Source organism: Globicephala melas, chromosome 18, assembly GCF_963455315.2.
Source record: "Globicephala melas chromosome 18, mGloMel1.2, whole genome shotgun sequence".
Taxonomy (NCBI): Eukaryota; Metazoa; Chordata; class Mammalia; order Artiodactyla; family Delphinidae; genus Globicephala; species Globicephala melas.
Genome location: NC_083331.1, coordinates 2,885,055 through 2,906,598, shown reverse-complemented (window position 1 = coordinate 2,906,598; position 21,544 = coordinate 2,885,055). Strand labels below are relative to the sequence as shown.

The 21,544-nt window shown below is 50.2% G+C and overlaps 2 protein-coding genes across 2 annotated transcripts in view; both read left to right on the top strand.

Annotated features, from left to right (window-relative positions):
• The window catches only part of AMER2 (APC membrane recruitment protein 2), a 267,274-nt gene extending 256,711 nt beyond the window's left edge, over window positions 1-10,563 (top strand). Inside the window, exon 6 of the mRNA XM_070044100.1 lies at window positions 10,526-10,563. The gene's annotated coding sequence lies outside the window, so the exon portion shown is untranslated. The remainder of the gene's footprint in view (window positions 1-10,525) is intronic.
• SPATA13 (spermatogenesis associated 13) overlaps window positions 1-21,544 on the top strand; it is a 206,721-nt gene that overhangs the window by 125,072 nt on the left and 60,105 nt on the right. The window contains exon 2 of the mRNA XM_070044104.1: window positions 10,526-12,091. Within this exon, the coding sequence (XP_069900205.1) occupies window positions 10,526-12,091 (1,566 nt within the window). The remainder of the gene's footprint in view (window positions 1-10,525; window positions 12,092-21,544) is intronic.

Genomic DNA, 21,544 nt, shown 5'->3' with positions numbered 1-21,544 from the left:
GGGCTAGTTCCTAAGGTGAGAATTGGGATAGGGAATTGCTTGCCACTTAAATTCAGTGGCCCCCTCCAAGTTTCAGACTTATTTCTCATTTCTCTTGGTAGAGAGGTGGGAAAAGAAGCCAGAAGGATTTTTTTTGGATGTTAACAGTGCCCAGTTACTTCAGGAGAAGGACCTGGCAGTCTCTCCCGCAGGGTAAGGTTACTTTGAAGGCATCCGGACTCAGTGTTTGCACGGAGGCCCTGGATGTTTCATCAGATATTCATTGAGCTGCTGATAGCTGCCGGACACGCTGTGTCCACGTGGACGCGAAGGACGACGAGGACGGGCCCGTCCTCAAGGACACATGCATGTTTCTGAGCGAGCCACTCCCAGAGGCAGTCCTGAAGGCCCCGTCGGGGGAGGTGCTGTCCAGGCTGCTCTCTGCCGCGAGCAGGTTAGACCCTGGTCCAGAGGGTCCCAAACTTCCTTATTAGTCCATGTGTCCTGGTTTCTCAGCAAGTCTCTCGTGCAGCCCCTCGGCCAAAAGAAACACCTAAATATTCCATTTATTAAGTAGTTTTTAACTAGCCATCCAAAGAAGGCTGTTTCTAAGTGTAGAGAGAGAAGAAAATTAGAAATTTCAGAAATTCGTGTGCTTGGTTTAGTTTGAAGGCAAGCAGGAGTCGCAACATGAATACACACTTTTCGTTGAAGACTGGATATAGGGGGGTTTTTAACCTCAAGTTTTACAAAATTATGTGGAAAATGCAGTATTCCCAGAAAATAGGAATCTCTGATGATGTTTTTCTTGTTTTCTGGACAAGATTACAATCTCCTGCAGAACAGGCCTGTGTGGACCTTGGCGTCAGTACCGGTGAGCTCTCAGCACACACACAGGGACCTGTAATGACAGCGATAGACTCAGTGAGAAATGTCCCAACCCTAACCGAGGGGATCAGGAGCTATCCTTAGGGCCAAGGCAGACTTAGGAATTCAGCTTGAAAATGCAGTGTGATCGCAAAAACATCAACAGTAATTGTCGTAAAGGCCCCCGTTCCTGTTTCTCTGTTAAAACCCAGTTAGGTTCTCAGTTGTCTCCGGAGGACAGGGGCTTTGACTTCATTTAATTTCTAATTTTAGAAGATTGGTTGAAACTCAGTTGCCACACTTAAGGCGTGGGGCGAGGGAATGAAAGACGGAAAGACGGTTCTTGTCGAGGTCAAGTCAGCAAAGTAAAATGCGGACCTTTGTCAGGTGCTCCCACCTTCCATCAGCTTCAGTTCTGGCACTGATGTCACTTCTGAAGGAGCCCGTCCAGGTGTCATAACGATGCAGACTTCATTGCTTGTTTAATCGTGTGTCTCCCCAGTGGGATAAAGGTCTGTGGTGGCTGAGACGGTGTCTGCTGTTCCCCTCCCTCCTCCTCTGTCTGTCCCGACACCAGTCAGACAGGAGGGATCAGGGGAACCTCCTGGAATGATTGAAGGAACGGATGATGATGGCCTCACATGAGGTTCTTTCTTGTTACGAGATGACGTTTCAGAACAAGCCGCAGGAAGTCCACTGAAATGGAAGCCACCGGTGCCGCTTTCTAATCCTCTGCACGCAGGTGATGCCATTACCTGCACGTGGCCCTGAGCTGCTTGTGTCCCCGCCCGGAAGCAGTGAGGAGAGAGTTCTGCCAAAGCACAGTTTCCTGCATCAGAGCGTTCGGTCTAGGAGGGATGACGGGGACTGCTGTATCATTACAGTTCTGAAACGATTGTTAGCAAAGAAATGAACCAGCAGACTTGGGCAGGGTGTTTTTTTTGCAGGGGACGTGTGAGGAGTCCAAGGACAGCCCACCTGTTCCCAGTACCACAGAGGGGCTTTCCCATCTTTCTTCTACTTCTGCTACCATACGAGCCTGTAAGCCAAAGAGATCAGGTTCCTCTTTTTATTAATTCCTATTATGAATTGAGTATAATACACTAATAATTAACGATCATTAATATAGCGAGCACATTCCTTACTATTGGTAACAGTTTATTTACATTAGGAATTAAGATGATAGACTCTTACAAGAAAATGTGTTTTAAATTCTGAACCATTGACTTCTACATTGACATTTAGAATACCACGTGTCCCAATTGGAGATGTCAGTTACTTACAAGTCATAGTCAGGGTTGAAAGGAGTCCTGAAGCATATATTATCCATCTGTAGGGAGAAAAGATAGAACTAGTTTAAAAATGAAATAATGGCATTTCCCCCACATCCACGTTTAGACATCCCTTCTCCGGTCCTTCATTGCGGGCTGGCAGTGACCTTTGACCCGGCAGGCTGGCTGGAGGGTGGAGGAGGAGCTCCGATCTTGGATCACAAAGCAGTGACCTGTGCAGGTGGGGCCTTTTCTGCACCCCCATGGACCCCGTGGGAGATGCTGCTGTTGCCTCAGTCCAGATTCGCCTGTAAGAGGCTTACGTCCATTGAATTTCCAACGGAGAAGTATTGCGCTTCTTTTTGATCTATAAATTTGATGTAGAATTCCATTTCCTGTTTACCTTTTTCACATTAACCTATAACGATAAAACTTATGCTTTACAGGGAGAGGTGTCCTGTTACGAGCGGGACTGATATTCCAATGAAAATATTCTGTTTAGGATGCATTTGCGTCTCCTGAAAACCTGTGAGGTGCTCTCAGGGGTGTTGGGATCCTGTTACCCCAGCCCGGGGACCCCCTAACTCTCTGAGGCTGGTCTTACCGAGGAACGCGCCTGGCTTTGTCTGTGGTCACCGGGTCCTTTGCAGCGGCTCTTGGGGGCGGGGCGGGGAGCAGACCTGTGTCCTTTCCTGGTCGCCTGGGGCTCACCTTCCCCGAGCCTCCTGGGGAGTCCCCCCACCTTGCTCACATCCCCCCTTCCTCCACTCTCCTTATTTTAGGTTCAAGATAGTTCCGTCTTTGTCATTCTTGAGGTTTTTTTAGCACCTAGACTGGTTTTGAACTTTTCATGAAAGACAGAATATAATGCTCGTTTCATGTTAGGTCCTCCGAGCATCTGACATATTTAGAACCTTATTAAGCTTTGTGGCAAGGGAGCTGTGTCAGTGGGGTGTGATGCCGGGGTTTTCCTGAGTCTGACACATGCTCCTGTCTTCCGTTGGGCTTCCAGAAGCTTCTGACATGAGAGAGCTAGAAGCATCCCGTCGGGTGAACGGGGCTGGGAGTGGGACGGAGCCACCTGGTGGCCAGTGTCCCCACGGGCAGAGCTGGAGGCTGGCTGAGGGTGGGGGTGTGAGAGCCCGCGGGTTAGGGGGACAGGCGGGGGCGGAGGTCAGAGCTGACCCTGGGAGGAGAGGAAGATGCCCGCGGGCTGCGTCTACGGGACGGAGCACGTCGCACGGCCTGTCTCCTGCACTAGTAGGGGGTGGGCTAGTAGAGAGAGTGGACACAGGAGGGGTGTCACCTATCACTGTCCAGTGAGAGCTTGGTGTGCGCAACCCCGGGAGTGGTGCCCTTCCTGTAGCAGGGGCCCTTGGCAAAGAAGCCGAGCGATGGAGCGGGCCATACGATCCCATGGAAGCTTCTGGCCCAAGTCTTTGTCGTAGAGAGAATGGTAAAACCCCGAGGCTGCCGAGGAGCTCTCCTGAGCTGCCTGCGAGTCCCTTTTCGAAGGACAAACGTGAGCTGAGAAGTTGGCACTGAGCGAGGGCCTGAGATGCGTCTGGCGTTTTCCTCCATCAAGGTTTCCTCGCCCTGGGGGCCGGTTGGCCCTCTGAGCCACAGGAGAGTGAGGCCGGGGCCCCCTGAGTAGAGGAGGTCTCCTTTGTGCTCGAGCACAGTGTCTGAGGCCCTCAGCATCCCTTCTTCAAGCCTCAGAGGGGCCACTGATGTCCCCTGGGGCGGGCTCGTCACAACAGCCCCTCCTCGAACAGAGTGGCCCCAGCGCAGCTCCTGTGGGGCTGCCCTCCCCAACTGTGGAGGCATGGGTGCGGGTGCCTGCTGGTTGCCACTGCTCCATTCACGTTGGTACCCGGGGTGCCTCCTGTGGGATGACGTCTGTGAAACGACAGCCAGACGTCAGTTCGGTTCGAAGACGACGTTTAAATTTGACAAACAAGGCATTTCAGCACCTGCTTTGCTGTGAACACTGTGAGGGTGCGGGATGCCGACTGAACAGAGCAGGGGAGGGTGTTTTCTGGACCCCTGTCCGTAGTGATGGCAGGACGTGCTGCTCCCACACCCCCTAAACTGAGACCTAATTGGATGGAAACGGAGTGGAAGGCTGATCTTGTTTCCTCCAAAAGGCAGTGTTATCAACTGGGGTTCTATGCCCAGAAAGACATTTTATGCAAAAAGACAAAACCAAAAACCTTGAGCGGTAACGTAAGTTCAGGGAAAACACACCACCAACATATATACCCTTATAAATGGTTTTTATAATGCTGGGTATACAAGCTGTATTGATCGTTGGAGCCTGCGTGCAGCCTGCGGGGTGAGCCCAGGGACGCACAGCTCCAGATTTCCGCTAAACGGCCTCTCGCAAGCAGAAACGTTGCTTTTGCTCCAGTGACCTTCAAAGTGCCTTCAAGATTAGGGCCACCCATCTGGAAAACTTCCTTTACTCTGAACCGTCAGTGCAGGGGAGGCCCCGTTGCTGTGGTGACATCCTTTGTGGCATTGGCTGCTGGCATGACGTAGTCCTCACCGAGAACTTGGGAGGTTACTGCTGCAGACTTACCGTGAGAAGGATGGGGGCTGGGGAACAGGTGCAGGAACCCCGGGGTTTAGAGTAGGGGGCAGGACGCGGGGTTCAGAGGCTGGCACTCCGCTGAGCGTTGAGATCACAGCCAGGAAGCACAGCTCAGGTGCAGACCTACCCTAGCACGCCTGGCTAGACCTGCCCACCCCTGACTTCAGAGACCAAAGGAAGGTTTTCCTCTCTTTGGCCTAAGGCCTGCCTTTGCAGACCCTCAGAATTGACAAAGCAAACATCCATTCCCTACTGGGAAACCCCATTCTCACGTGCAGGAACGCGGTTTAGCCTAGTAACCCAGATAAGGCCAGCCAGCCCGTCACACCTTGTATAGAATCGACACCCTTCCCAGAGATACAGTGACCCAGTCTTGTCCGAGCTACGGTTTTATGTATATTTTCAGTTTTAGACACTTAAATGATTGGGTATTTAAATGAAGGCAGAGCTCTGCTCTGTTGAAGCATCCTCCCCCGTCTTCACCTGGAGAGGCCCCAAGGATGCCACGTCCATGGGGGAAGGACAGTCTTCCTTTGAGATGTGGACACCGGGGTCGAAAGGGAGAGGGAGAGGGTTTTGTATTAAGGACCGGGCAGTGGGGAAAGGAACTTCATCCTTGGAACTAGAACCCACCATTGAATCTTAGATGCATTTTCCTATGGAAATGTTATAAATTATGTTTAAATTCACTATATTATCGGTTAAATGTAGTTTGGTGGACAGAGTCTATGGGGAAATAGATTGCCCGTAAGTAACCCTTTAGAATACAACCTGTTCATAAGGTGTGGATGCTAGAATTTGAACTCCCGGTCAGAGTCTTGATTCCAGCAAGGTTCTGGGAAAGATTTTGGAATGAATAAGAGAAGGAAAGGACCTACCAGGAAGGGAAAGGGGAGGATAAAACAGGCAGGCTCAGCAAACGACAGTGCTGAACATCCTACAATGCACAGGCCAGCCTCACAGCTGAGGAGGATCTGGCCCTGGATGTGCAAGAGGAGGGAGTTCCCATCCTTAATTAGTCAGTCACTGGCTGGAGCAGAGGATGCAGAGTTCAATAAGACCTGGTCTCTGCCTTCAAAGAACTTTTTAACCTCACCGGAGTTGCATGGAGAGAGCAGACAGAGAGACCAGAGTTGCAGAGCACCGTGGCAAGTGCTGAAACAGCAGCTCCCACGGGAGCCCACAGAGGACGGGCATCTGAGTTGGGGAGGAAGGAGAGAGAGCCTCCAGGGAAGAGCTGATTTGAGTTAGAGACAGGCGGGGCGCATGTTTATCTGTGAGGAAAAGAGAAGCATCTCTAGACGTTCCAAAGAGACCCTAACTGAGGGATTATTTTGCTCAGCTGAGAAACGAGAGAAGCCAGAAGAGCTCAGATGGACAGTAGGAGGAAGGTGCTGTCTCCCGAGGCTGGAGAGAAAGGGGGGGCCAGGTGCCAGTGCCCCACCCCCCCGCACAGGAGCGAGGACCGGCAGGGACCCCAGCAGGAGTGGCAGCTAAGGAGGGGCACAGCAGCTTCTGGATGAGCCCCAGCAGCGGCCCAGGCAGAGGGGATGCCCCGTCATCTCCCTTCTTCCCGCACACGGCGTCTCCCGCCCGTGCTTCCCACTGGCCAACCTGACCGGGAGCCATTGGTCAGGGGAGCCTGGGGACCGTGGTCCCCTAATACAGAGAGACAAGAATGTCTGCGAAAGGCTCTGAGAGCCAGTGAGGAAACGGCCCAGAGCATGGCAGTGCGAGGGACTGTGGCTGTAAGTCACTCGGCATCCCTAGAGGGAAAGGTATGGCATGCTGGGCTGAGACGTGACACTTCTGAGGTCTGGAGGCAGCCAGCATCCCTAGATGAAGTGGCACGTGTCCGTCTGCACTCTGGGAAGGACACTGCGGCTGAATGGGGGGTGAGTTAGACCGCAGGACAGGGGACTTGTCAGGGAAGCCTTCCAGGTGGACGCACTGGTGGCGGGGGGCCAGACCAGGATTGTCGAGATGCACAGTGTAATCTCTTAGGCTAACCGCTGAGGTCTGGCGGGAAAGGAAGAGGGCTAGGGTGACCCTGGGGCTTGGCCAGTACGTCCCCTGCTGCCCAGTGCTTTCACCTGTCGTAGCTTGACCAAGGGTCCTCATCTTTACGGTTAGGAGCTGGACGTTCCCTGAGGCCATATTCTGCCGTGCTGTGATTCCAGGCTCTGTGCTTTCACCCCTTTAGCATCAGGTCTCAGTGTTCGCTTCCAGTGTCACATTTCCTATAATTTACCCGAACATGTAACGAAAACCTCGTTTGTACATCAGCCTGGTATGTATTCCTGAATTTCAAATTCAAGTACCAGTTCTTATTTAAAAATGACTGGTCATGGTTGTTTTCAGAGAATTCTCATGACGAATGAAAAGAAATGTTCCCTTCTAAAGTTCAAACAATCCAGAATCCAGCTGCTAGACAATGGATTTCACAATATTCCCATCTAAAATTCTTGTAGTTCTGTTCATAAATATCTCTGGCTGAGCTCCCACAATTTACAAGACTTGCTACAAAACCACTGATTGAATTGCAACCCTTGTTAGTGAATAGAGGTCAAAGTATTAGTTCTAAATAATGCAAGTTGGTATGTTACTCGGAAATTCCAGGAAAAGCTTTCTTCCGTGATTTTCCGTTTCGTTCCAAGCAGCAGACAACAGTCACGTTGTTCGTGGAATAGTAAGTCACTGGTCTTTTAAAAGCATGTTGCCCCAATTAGAAACTCAGATATGAATGTATTTTACTGGGTCTGTATCCTAAGACTTATATAAGCTTTAAGTACATACTTAGACTTTTGAGTGTTGTAAAAATGTGAACATCTTCACATTGGAATGATATGGTGGTACGTAATGAGGAATTGTTAGCCTTGGTACCGTTATTGACAAGGCAGGATAACAGATACAAAATTCATATCCAGATAAACTTAAATAATCTTGGTGTGCAAAGCACAGTTCTTACTCTCAGAGAGTTAATGGTCTTGTTCTGAAGGCAGCCACGTCAACTTGTTAAAATGATAAATATAGATCAGTATAATATGCTTTTATAAAACAATCTGGTGATATGCCTGGAACCCACAGAGTAAGGGGTCTAATTCACTTTAGGGGGAGCAGCAAGGGATTCTCAAAGAAGGTGACAGACACCTGCAGACGGTCTCAGAGGTAGACTAAGGGGAGGTAGGTTTTTCTAAAGCTGTTTTCACCGAGTTTCCACTCTTACATTTCATCGATCCATCCTTCCAACTACGTTGTTCTCCTTAATGTAGGGTGAACAGTCATCCCGCTTTGCCGCGAACTTTCCTGGTTTCACCCTGAGAGTCCCATAACCTGGAGGACGCCCCATCCGTGGGCCAACTGGGACAGCCGGGCACCCGAACTTACTGCCCCCCAATCTTCCTGTACCCGTGGCATTTTCCCCCTAGAGTGGGCAGTCACCTTGTCACTGCCTTGAATTTATCATGGGGCCTACAGCCATCCAACACAGGCCACCAGAGGCTCATGAATTGACTGGTTGTTTGAGATGCACATAAACGTCGGCACCTCTTAGTTTATAGACGATGCTGAAGCACAGGTTACTGAAATGACTTTACTCAAGATTCAGGCGGCAGTTCAGACCTAGACCTGGCCCCTGGTCCTCCACAGACCATTCTCAAACCACCCAGCAGCAAAGCAACGCTTCCCTGCACCCCTTGCGCCCTTAGGGTCAGCTTAACAGTTGGGTCCTTGGTTATAGACGGTCTCATAGCGCCCTCTGGTGGTGGTGTCAGTATGTTGTCTTCGTCCAGCCAGATGACAGGGCAGGGATCCTGTCTGTCCTGGGTTCAGGGCAGGTCATAACAAGACTATTATTACGTAATGTGCAGTCAGTGGACTTGACAGTTGGCACAGACCATCCGCTTCATTTCAAGATTGTGACAAGCTGCAACAACCCTCATGCCCTGTCCCTCCCAGAGCAGGTGAGGATGGACGGGTGATGCTGGGTGTTGGATTCATTCTGCAGCTGGTTGTAGGTTTCACATCCACCCTCGGCGCCGGGATGATGTGAGATTTTACTGATATGGTTCATTCAAATGCAACCTACAGCTCTCCGGGCTCCTCATGCCTCTGTTTGAACATTAGACTGCAGAGGGCATGTGGGCACCCCATCCACCTTCTGATGAGCGGAACTGGGTAAGTGGACATCAGAAAGGCTCCAGGGTCTACATCCGTGTAGCCTCCCTGGTCCTGGATGGAATCAACGCTTTAACCATGATTCTCCCTGGAAATCCCTCCTCAGTGGGCACAAGGTAGGGGCAAGTGAAAATGAACCCATCAGAGAATTTGGAGAGAAGAAGCAGATGAGACCTCTTTGCATGAGATTTTTTTTCTGCATGTGAGAGGAATAACCCAAATTGGGGCCTCACCTCAAGGTCTTTATACAACTTGCTCCTTCTCTTCTGCCTTTAATGTTGCCTCCGGAATAACGGCCTTGACTGCCGTCGTGAGGGCTTCCGGGATCTGACTTAAGTCCGGGTTATGTCATAAGGCACTGAACTTGGAGTCATGCCTGCGTTCAAATCCCATCTCTGCCTCTGTCTTTGTTCATTAGTTTGAAGCAGTGAAGAAGCGCGTAGGCTTTGGGGTGGGGGAGCCGCAGGACCCCCAGATGAATTACCTAACCTGCCCAAGCGTCCATTTGATTGTGTATGAAATGGAAGTCATTCGGTTGACCTTGTAGGTTTGCATGACTACTCAGTGTCATGATGTTTTGAAAGCACTTAGTACAGGGGCCTGACATGTAAGCACTTCATAAATGGTGGCCTTTTCGGGTTATGATCGGACTCTTCCCTCCCTCCCTCCCTCCCTCCCTCCCTCCCTCCCTCCCTCCCTCCCTCCGCTATCGTTCATTGAGTGCAGGGGAGCACGCTAGCCCTTGAGGGCTGATAGGCAAAAGCTGAGGGAGCAGCATTTGTGCCTGGGGGAGAGCACAGACACAGGTGTACAGTGGGCTTCTGGGTCTGAGGGAGCAAGGTAGACGGTGCGGGCATTTGTTTAATTTGAATTTCTGTGTCTGAATTTCTAATGTTTCAGTATTATCCTCACCTCCACTCCCCAGCCAGTTATGGAGTCCTCTGACAGAGGCACTTCTAATGCCGTTTCCTTCACAGAGCCTGACCTGAGGCCACCGCAGCGTGGTCCCTCCTGCTCTTGTGGCCCTGTGGCGCTTTGTAGCTCAGTCATTAGAGTTTTGGGGTAATCTGTAGACAATATGCAGCTAAAAGTGTCTTGGTCTCCATCACAACGCATCCCTGCCTGAGGCCTCTTGTATACTAAGCACTCAGCCTCCTACCAGCCGCATTAAATTTAACCTAGTTCAGCGTTTCCCTGTGGCACATTTTGAAATAGTGTTGGGTTTTGTGTGTGCGCGTGTGTGTGAGATAACTGAAGATGTCTTCTATTTCGAATAAAGAGAAGACATAGTCTTGAATGATGCCTTGGCTTTTTCATTCTAGAAGTTTTTCAAAAGTTCCTGTAACGAGTTCCAGTGGATTTCAGGGTTTACCATCATATTGAATGCACAACCTATAATTATCTTTTTTTTAATGAATGCATAATTTGCATTCTTCCCTCTCATTTAATGCGAAATGAATTAGGAGAAAAAAGTAACATTTTAACTTAATTTAAAATAGGTTTTATGTGATCGGCCCTGTCAGGGGGCAGGTCTGGTTTTCTGTTAGCAATTATTAAACAAAATAGATGAGCCCCCGTTGATAGAGGGAGGCTCTTCTGGGGGCAGACGGCTAACTCCCTGCTTTGTTTTCCGCTGCAGGCGGTGACCACGACCGCGGAGCCTGATGTGCACGGCAGGCGGGAAGGCCAGGCCGGCGGCCTCTGGGAGGAAGGCGTGCGCGAGGAGCCGGGGGACACGGAGGCGCGCGTGGGTCTGAACCGCGCTGCCCTGTGCCCGCGGGCTCCCGGACCCCAGACCATGACCACGGCCCAGAACGGCCACGGGCGCGGAGCTGCGGTCCCCGGTCCCATCTCTGATCCCAAAGACCCCGGCATGGTGACCTACCCGGCGTGTCGACGGGAGGCGCGGCTCAGCCCGGCCCGCCTCCTGCGCCTCTTCTCCGCCGGCGCGAACAGGACGCGCGCCGACCCCGAGCGGCCCCGGCCCGCCGGCCTCGTGGGCAGCTCCTCCACGTGGAACGCCCTGGCCTCCTTCCGGAAAATGGGGTCTTTCAAAAAACTGAAGACCTCGGTCCTCCAGGGAATTCAGAATCGGGAGGGATGGGACGCCGCCAAAGAGGGGGCCGAGGAACGCGACCTGGGCAAGGCGGTCCCCAACGGCGTGGCGGCCGGAGCCCCCGCGGGCAGGTGCCCCCCGGGGCCGGGCTTCGCGTCCGACGGCTCGGACCCCGAGGACCCCGACGACGGCTTCGCACGCGGCGCTCCCCGGTCCCGCAGCATCCGCCGCGCCTACGGCCTGGGGCGCATTCGCCTCCTGGACCCGGAGCCGCCCGCCCCGGAGCCCGCGGCGTGCGAGGCCCCGGCGCGGGAGCCCGAGAGGAACGGCGTCTGCAGGCGGAGCAAGAGTACGGACAGCCTGACTTTCCTCAAGAAGAGCTCCTTCCGGAGGAAGTCGGCCTCGCACCTGGCCGAGCTGCGGCGCGCGCCCGAGAGCGGGGCCCCGCGGAGGACGCTGAGCGGCTCGTCCGCGGACTCCGACAGCTCCGGCGGGGCCCCCGCGAGGCCCAGGCGCTGCAGGAGCCCGCTGCGGGCCCCGGACCTGGCCCGGGTGCTGCGGCTCGTGGGTGACGGCGCGGCCGGCCGGCCGGGGGACCCCGGGGGCGCCCCGCCTGGGCCGCGGCCGCACAGCCGGCTGCACGACGACTACTCCCGCCGCGCGGTCGCCGGCCCCGAGCGCGGGCGAAGGGGCGAGGAGCTCCAGGACCCCGGGCTGGCGGGTGCTGGGGGCTCGGCCAGTGACGCGGCTGCCGGAGGTGCCGTTCCTCGCGCCCCCGGCTCTTCCTCCAGGCCCCCGGCCCGGGAGGTGTCGGACAGAGGCTCCAAGGAACCGGGCCCTGGCGACCGGTCTCCCGTGGAGCCCGAGCCTCCTCTCGGTCCTCCGAGGCCCACCACGCCCAAGCCCCCCAGCCCTCGGAGCCCCGACGCAGCACCTGCCAAGTGTCCCAACAGCGTCAGCGCGCTGTCCCTGAGTTCAGTGGACAGCGAGGAAAGGGCAGAGGGGCCCGTCCAGAGGGAGCAAGGCCCCGGGTCCTTCCAGGATGCGGTGCAAACCGCCTGTGACCTGGGCAGTGAGAACACCGGCGCCGGCAGCCACCCGCAGCAGAGCCTCGGGGGGACGAACTGTCCAGAAGAAAAGACGGACGAGGTAAGGGCCGAGCGGGACATCGTTGGTGACCCGCCACTGCTTTATTTCCCGGGAGTTGAATTAGAAACGTGCAGTTTGATACCTGTCAACGCCTGAGTGTTGATGGTTCAAAGGAATTTTTATGATGGTCATTGTACTTATTTATTTTTTACTGGTAACTACATACTTTAATTTAAAAATAGCCTATTTATCTAAAGTAGCATGTACTTATTTTTAGCGTAGAACATAAGCATCTCATGAATTGAATTCACTAATAACTGTCAAGGCTCCGAGAGCAATGGTCTTTTCATATCCTGTCAAGAATCCGGGCAGCCTCACTGTGTAATTTTCACTTTATAAATGCATTCAGTAATGTTCCCTTACAGAGCTGAGAGCCGAGGAGATAGATGCATGCATGTGTCCATATTGCAAATTGTTCTATCCGTAAGTTCCTAGACTGTATCACAGGTATAAGTTGGTGCTTGCAGCGGTTCCTTCCCACCGATCCCCGGATAGGACCTCAGTTTTGCCTTGCTGCGTGCAGATGAGTAATGATACAGCAAACTCGGAAGCCAAGGCAGCCTCTGGACTGTTTTTAACCTTTGCTTTACAGGGAGTCTTAGAAGGTAGAGCCTACCACACATCACTTAGAGGAGATCTAAATCTGCCTCATGGGTCCCTGGGTAGCCAGAGAAGGGAGGCTGCCTCACCTTTTCTGGATCTGGGTTTGCATGGAGACCTGGGGCGGCCAGTCTGTCTTCCAGAGGTCTTGTATGTTGATGACCACTTGCTCATTTGCATATTTCCAAAGAAGTCCATTGAACAGTTGTAAGGACACGGGACTAGGTGTCAGCCGTGGGAAGGACTCCCGACTCTGCTCTGGTTTGTGTTACTGATCAAGGCCCAAGCCGGTCTGAGCTTCACCTCTCCCTGGATGATGAGATGAAGTGTAATTCCTTACCCCAAGCCCCCCGTCCTGCCATACTGATGGTTCAGGACACCCCCCTCCTCCTTCAGAAGAGGGATTTGCCTAGTTCTAGAGGGTTCTTTATCCTAAAGGTGGAGATTTTATTTTCTGCTTAACAAAATCAGTAAAAAAAAAAAATCATTAAAATATTTTATTCCTGAGCACGTATTAACTAAACATATTCAAGAGTTAAGTTTCTAACTTAGTTACTTCCCAGGGTAATTTTTGACCATTATATACTTTTACATGCATATTTGCTGTTCTTAGTTTATATCATTTAGTTTCTACCCACCAGGGATCTCCAAAGAGAGAAAGCAGAAGGACACAAGTTATTAGGAGTGCATGCATGTTGATAATTCTACGGATTTTCTTGAAGATATTCATTACAGTTTTAGGTTGCATTCATTTCCGCAAAATTCTCATGTAGCACAACAAGCTTCCTCTTGTGCTTTTAGAGTAAATGTCAGAAAGAGAAGATATGGTGATGATTTTGCCCAGTTTGCATTGTATATATTGGTAATATTTAGTGTTACTTGCAGAGAAGTACTTGCAAAATATAATCTGAAACGTCCTCTTTTATTTTGACATTTAGAAACAAAGTGCAAACAAAACAAAACAAAAAGCACCTTGCGAAATGCAACAGTTCCAACCTTCATGGGTTAGAAGCAGTATTTATCAGTCTTATATAGCCTCCCATAAAACTAAATAACAGTCTTTACTATATTTTAATGTACACTGTTATTTTTTAATGTATTCAGAGTATGGTTCCACCTATATGTTTAAAGCTATTTTGAGCTGTGGTTATGGTTGAATTTTAGAAAGTTGAAACTTGTGTATATTATGATGTTATTTAAGATGCTTATGCATCATGAAATTTTCAATAAGGGAGAATAATTTTTTAAATTTAGAATCATTTATTTGTAACATACTACTCTAAAAGGGACAAAATCTTTGAAAAACTGCACAGTTTAACAAGAATGTCCAAAAATAGCCTCCTTGGCGTTGTACTCCTGCCACCTAGTGGTAAACTTTGTTGTAACAGCGATGATCTGGGGAACGAGACTGAAATCGTTCCTTGGTTGTGAAATGCAGCTGAGCGTTTATACCTGTTGCCCTAAAAGGTACAGACACAGGCCGTAGTTCCTGGTGGTGCTGACATGTACCGTAGATGAAGCTCTTTTAAGTGATGAGAATCCATTGAACTCCTTTACAGGGAGCTTAAGTCTTCTTTGGGTAAATGTTTCTAGTTTGGTTGGGGTCCCAGCTCTGCCTTCCAAAAGATGCCACACGTTAGGCAAAAGCCCTTGAACCTCTCAGAGGTGGAATGTGCGAGAGCTTTCTGTGCCTTGGAGGTTTGTAAGAACCAAGGAAACGGTGGCTGACGGTCCACACTGGCTGACGTTGTCTGCTGGTCACTATCCGTTTGATGATCTTTCCATCCTCGATTGACCTGACTTCTTCAGACAGTGGCCAGTTAAGGTCCGTTTTTTCCAAAACTGGTTGTTAACACTCACCCTGTTGCAGGCTTCTGGAGGACTGTGAGATTTACATGTTTATTCAGTAACACGTCTCATCAAATTCTGGAGGACCTCCCAGGTGTAAGACACTCAGGTGTAGCTCTAAGGAATAGTGGGTGATGTTGAGGAAGATTACTGATTACCCAAGATGTATCTAAGTCATAGTAGAATATGAAGAATGGATTAAATTCCTCAAAAGAGGGAAAGCCATAATGCTGCGGGATTTCACAGGAGTTGTGGTTCTTACCCACGTCCCAAATCAAGGAAAGCTTAATAGGGGTGATCACATCTGACTTGAAGAAGGTGAGATTTCTGCAGGTAGTTATGGAGGGGAAGGTGGGGCATTTCAGTGGTCAGATGTACAGCGATTTTATGTGGTTTGAGAGAACAGGATGTAACAGTTTGATCTGATGTTGCAGAACCATCCCAGTTAAGATGAAATTGTTAGGTTCAGATCATGGACTCTTGGATTCCAGATAGTCTGTACGTTACTTGGTAAGCATTGAGGAATCAAAGATGTTTCTGAATAGAGAAGGGCCAGGCTCAAAACTGTGTGTTGGAGAAATTAATTCACCATCAGTAAAGAAGAAAACTAGCAAGGTGACCGGAGGGAACACTGTCAGGAACTTATTGCCACAGAGATCTTGGAGGTAACAAGGCTCTGAAACATGGGGGAGGGAATCCAGTATGTGAGGAAGGACAGAGTGAGTGAAACAACACATAATAAACAAAGCGTACCTTGTCATTCATTTATTGCCTACCTGGGTGTGCCAGACACGGAAAAGAAAGAGTTAAAAAGCAAATGGGGGCTTCCCTGGTGGCACAGTGGTTGAGAGTCCGCCTGCCGATGCAGGGGACACGGGTTCGTGCCCCGGTCCGGGAAGATCCCACGTGCCACGGAGCGGCTGGGCCCGTGAGCCATGGCCGCTGAGCCTGCGCGTCCGGAGCCTGTGCTCCGCAACGGGAGAGGCCACAGCAGTGAGAGGCCCGCGTACCGCAAAAAAAAAAAAAAAAAAAAAAAGCAAATGGCTCTTATTCTCATAGGCTCGAAGTCCAAGTGGTAGATTGGGATACATAAGGGTAATTGTGATAACTAACGTGTCAGGAGGAATGTACTAGGCGCCTTGGAGGAACACAGACAGGATTCTTAGCTCCGGGTGAAGAGGGCACGATGCAGGGGGGAACGCCGGAGTGGGGTCTTGAAGGAGATCAGGATGGGGATGCACCAGGTGGCAATGGAGGGAGAGCGGCAGGGCCTTCCAGTCCAAGTGGAAGCGTGGGGAGGGGGAGGTGTGGGGCACGGGGCGGGACTCAGCCAGGGGAGCGACCTGAGCTTCCTTTCCTCCGCTGTAAAGTGGCAAGAGTGGCTGCCGGCTGCCTAGAGGCTGCCCAGGGTCTTCGGGAAGGTTAAGAGGGTGATGCACGTGGAGTCCTTAGCTCCCAGCTTTGCTGTAGCCTGTCCACAGGAGGTGAGTCTGCTGTGCTCATTGCTGGACAGGGTGGCTGGGTGAGCGGGAGCGATGAGATTGGAGAGGCCCGTCAGCACGATTAGGAAGGACCTCGCTGGGCCCCGCAGGGTGTGGACTTGACCTTGCAGGCTGTGGAAAGCCAGAGGAGTGTGAGGCAGGGACCACAGAGTGCGGCTGGCTACACAGTGAGGCTGGGGATGGGACGGCCCTGGGGACAGACAGAGTCTCTCGATAGTCTAGTCCAGTGGTGATGAGCGCTGAACTAAGGCCATGGAAATGGGGCAGGGGCTCATTCTAAAGTGATTTTGCAGTTATGTTTTTAATTAGCATTGGAGTGTCTGGGCGGAAAGAGAAGTCACAGGTGACTGCCGACGGAGAGGATACTGTTGTGTAGGGACCCAGAATCAAGCCCCAAAGACACTGGACCAGCGCTGAACTTAGGTCCAGCCCTTGCGCTAACACGATGGCAGCTCAAGGGGACCCTTACAGTTGGCTCCAGCACTCAAGTGTTTGAGGGTCTTGTAGCTTTCTTCCTCAGGGACGTGTGCCCTCAAAATCGTTGCAAGCCCTCGCAGTTTGCAGCCTTACGCAGTTGAGACGATTTGAGCGCTGGACTGGGAGACTCTAGTTCTGCGGGATGCAGTGTTATTCCTGCGTGGGGCTTCGACCCGCCAAGGTCACCATCCCCCCTGGGGCTGTCCGGCCTGGGCGCCTGCCCCTGGACCACTGCCAACGTTTTGCTGCTGCCTCTGAAAACGGAGGGTATTTCTGTGGCATCAGCAGGTACACTGTCACTAAAATAAAGCCTCTGTCTAGCTTCTGGTACTGGAATCATCACTCCAGCAGGTCAGGAGGCGCTAAGTCAGGCCTGTTTTCAGCGTGGATTAGGAACTCCAGAGCTTTACGATGCTCGCTAGGGTACTTCGTACGTAATGGTGGTTCCGAGGCACTGTGTTTTCTGTAATTTAATCAGAGACACGGAAATATTGCATAATTTTGACTCTTTGCAGATTACTTAGACATTACTCTCCAGGTTACTTAAATAGGTACTTGGGAGATTTAAACAGTTCTGCTGGAGGTTAGAATTATCCACAGCTGTTTCACAGAGCCTAGAAATTCCAGAAAGATGAGGTTGCCTACATAGAGGTAAATGTAGTGACCCTAGAAAACCTGCCCAAGATTTTTAGGAGCTTTATTGAGGTATAATTTGCATGACAAAATTCACCAATTGTAGGTATACCTATATACCTGCGCAAGAGCCTAGTTTTTATAGAAATTACTGTAATAACCATTTGTAGTCAAGTATAAATGATATACTGTATCATATTTGCTATGAATTTTAAGCTTTCTAAAGTATATGAAATTCTTAAAAGAAATGATATGAACCAGTATCACAGTGTATTTGTCAAAGTTTTAGTATCTTTGCTTATTTGGTGCCTTGTTTTAATTTGTGGGTAACAAAGGTGGGTAACAAAGGCTTAATGAAGTTATGGAATGTAGAAAAGTAGTGTCAGTATTCTTTGCGGGAAATTTGAGCCTGATGGTTAAGAAACTGATGGCAGTACACACGTTTTTCTCGTGTTCTGTTTTTCTCATCTTAAGCTTCCCTATGATAATCAAGAAAGAGTGTCCGAGGTTGGGAATTACTTTCCCGCTGGCCCGGTGACACACGTTCACTTTGATGTGTCTGCCACGACCGTCAGAAGGAAGGCCGTAGGCATGAGTTGACAGGAGCACATCACAGTTTGTCACACGTCCCTGTATAAACCGAACGCTACCCCTGTTTCTCCCACCAGGGAGAGTGTGAGGACACAAGGACGATGAGAATGCTCCATTCACTCAGGTGGAGCACGGTGAAGCTGAGGGGAAGACTTCAGGGGGTCGCCCCCAGTTCAGGAATGGGGGCGGGGGAGCCTCAGGATTGGTTGCCAGCCAGCGATGCCAGCATTTCCCAGTGGTGGGGAGGCTCTCCGGTGTAGAATAGTCGGGCTTTCTAGGAACGCTGCCCAAGTTCAGGTCCTGGCTTTGCTGCTAACCAGCTGTACGTCCTTAAGAAAAATACTTGACTTATTTAAGCCTCATTTCTTTAAAAATGGAGGTAATAATAGCTATCAGGAGTAAATGAAATAATGCGTATAAGATACATACCACAGTGCCTGGAACATAGTAGAATATTATTAAGCTTACTATCATTATTATTAATCTTATAGTTTATCTTGTCATATTACAAACTATATTATTATATTACATATAATATTATTATATATATTATTAAACAATATTATAAAAATTATATTAATTCTATAGTTAAAATTAAAATTTTACTACATTACATGTTATATGTTATAATTAAAGTTATACTATTGGCTATATTAGTAATCATTAATATTAACAATAAAGCATAAATATTAGCTTTTATCATATTCATTGTTGGTTAAAATTGCCGCCTTTGGTCAGACCCTTCAGTACAAACCAGTTAAATTCTGCAAATTACTTCCCATCTTGTAGCCGGAGTGTCTCACAGTTTGGAATCGGACCACCCAGGTTGCAAGGTAAAGGCACAGGTCCTGAGCCCCACCTGGGGCTACTGAATCAGAAGCAGTAATCTGGACCTTTAACGCTGTACCCAGGGAAATGTCTCAGGCACTGAAGCTTGCGACCTGCTGTCCAGGCCGAGGCTCCTCTAGGTACTGATATCCTGTATGTTAGGTTTGGGCATTTCTCTTCCACATCTACCCCCGCTGACTCTTGGTTTAGGAAAGAGAGGCATTAACCCCTGAAAGAGTTAAACGTGACTTGTAGTCCTGGTTTTCTCATTGGATTCTATTAACCGGATACGAATCTCTATAGAGTACAAACAGCAGTTCCCCAGGGATGAAATTAACACCTTTCAAGCAAGAAGTAAATGGTGAAATAAAGAATTTGGTCTAAAATATGTTGATCAGAAATTGCTACACCCTCTGCCGGGGCGGGAGTTTTACCGCCTCCCTTTGGAACTTTAACAATGTCATTGGCTCTTACAAGTAAAAGTATCAACAGCAACCACTCATGTTTAGCGGATGGTTTTTCAGTGAATAGATTCTGCTCAGCCACCCTGTCAAGGAGGTCAACATTTTTGGATTTGGGTTTTTGTTTTTAAACAATGAATAAACTGAGGCCTGGAGAGGTTACAGGCCCCTCCCAAGCCCCACAGGGGCTGGAGCCAGGCCTTTTTTTTTTTTTTTTTTTTTTTGCGGTACACGGGCCTCTCACTGCTGTGGCCTCTCCTGCTGCGGAGCACAGGCTCCGGACGCGCAGGCTCAGCGGCCATGGCTCACGGGCCCAGCCGCTCCGCGGCATGTGGGATCCTCCTGGACCGGGACAGGAACCCGTGTCCCCTGCGTCGGCAGGCGGACTCTCAACCACTGCGCCACCAGGGAAGCCCCATCTGTAATTCTTTTACTGCAGGTTTTGAACTAAACATTCTCGAGATCTTTTGCAGCATTGCGCGTTCAATTCTCACGGAACACCTTGGTGCCGCCGTGGTCTTCCTTCCCTCCGGGGTGGTCCCTGTTCCCACAGCCCCAGGAGCTCTACCCAGAGCGCTCCTGGGGAACAGCAGATCTAATCAGGCTCGAGGTTTACTTGACTCCTCAGGTTCATGGGCTGGACGCTTTCAAGTGTAAAGGAGGGGGTGACAGAGTGTATCTGACGTCAGTGAGTGTTGCCGAAAGGAACAGCGGGTCCCCACGAAGCCCTCCCTCCTCTGACTTCCCTCTGGAGTGCTTTTCCCACCCTCCCGTCACCACGCCCTCGTCATCCACTGCCTCCTGTCATTGCGTCCCGGGCCCTTTTCTCCTCCCAATGCAGTGATGCTTCCCACTGAGCCTAAAATATGGAAGAGAGACGTTTGAAAAGGCCTAAATCTTTCCTTTTACACTCTGTCACCAGCAGAGGAAACTTGTTGGTTAGAAAAGATGCATTACCTTGCCCCCCACGTGTCTGGTACCAAATAGGAGACTTTTTATTTTTATTTTTATCTTATTTATTTATTTTTGGCTGCATTGGGTCTTCGTTGCTGCACGTGGACTTTCTCTAGTTGCGGCGAGCGGGGGCTACTCTTCGTTGCGGTGTGCGGGCTTCTCATTGTGGTGGCTTCTCATTGCGGAGCACAGGCTCTAGGCGTGTGGGCTTCAGTAGTTGTGGCGCGTGGGCTCAGTAGTTGTGGCTCGCGGGCTCTAGAGCGCAGGCTCGGTACTTGTGGTGCACGGGCTTAGTTGCTCCGCGGCAAGTGCGATCTTCCTGGACCGGGGCTCGAATCTGTGTCTGCTACATTGGCAGGCGGATTCTTAACCACTGTGCCACCAGGGAAGTCCCAAATAGGAGACTTTAAAACAGGATTGTTGACAATGGGGGAAAGAAAATTGAAGTCGGCTTGTTTCCAGGGTACATGGAATTCGAATCGGTTATGAAAGAGACAGGAATGGGATAGTTGATTTCCTGATCTAAGATATTGTTATAGGTTTCGAGATATTAGTTATCCTCAAGTGATAACTTAAGTTCATTTTTATAAAATCACATATAAATGTAGGGTGAGGACAGCTTCCTTGCCACCCAGAACTGCTCACTTATTTGCTCCTTTGTCCACCAGTCACCCGTTCATCCCTTGACCCATTCATGAAGCTTTTAAACTGCCAGTTTCCCAGGCTGCGGACTCCGGGGATGTCACAATGGTATTGGATAATTTGGAAAGAATGTAAGTAGCTCCTGTCATGTGACACCCAGATAAATAAATCAAGGCTATAAAAATATGGCAGTGGTTTTAACGGAGGCACAGGAAAGAGAGCTCAGAGCCCAGGGGAATTGATGAAGTTTTCCTGCAGGAGGTGATATTTCAACTGAATGCTGAAGGATAAAATTTCCAGATTGACAGGGGCAAAAAGGTATCGTAGTGGGAGCAGCCTTTCCCTCATTTCCAATTGCCTCAAGTGGTGTGTGGCAAAGGCGAGTTGTGTGGTGTGGCTGGTGAATAATTGCGTGTGAAGACGGAGCTGGAAAGGCACATTGGATGAGGTTTTGATGACCCCGGGTTTGTTCTGGGGTGACAGCCAGCTGCGATCTGATGTGTGTTTTAGTGGTAGGATGGAGAATGGGTTGGAGACAAGGAAGCATTAGGAGACTGTTCCATGGGACGTGATGGACTAGATTCCTCCTGAGATTAGCTGTAGCTCTGGTTGGGGAGGGAGAGGGAAACGTTGAGGGGCGCCCAGCATGGGACGACTGGGTACCTGGGACCTCCTCAGCTAGAACACAGAGGCCATCATGATTATGAAGATGCTATTCTGCACTCTACTCCAGTGGCCCTGAGTTTCCTTGATTCTAAAGACATTCTGGGCTGTTGATTTGTATATTTGTGCTGCCAACCGTGGTTTGAAATGCATTGATGCTGGGAACACAGACATCATCCTTCATTGTCCTCCACAGAGAGTAAGCTGGGCCCTGCTTCCCCTTCTCCTTTCCGCCTCACAGATACCAAAATCCA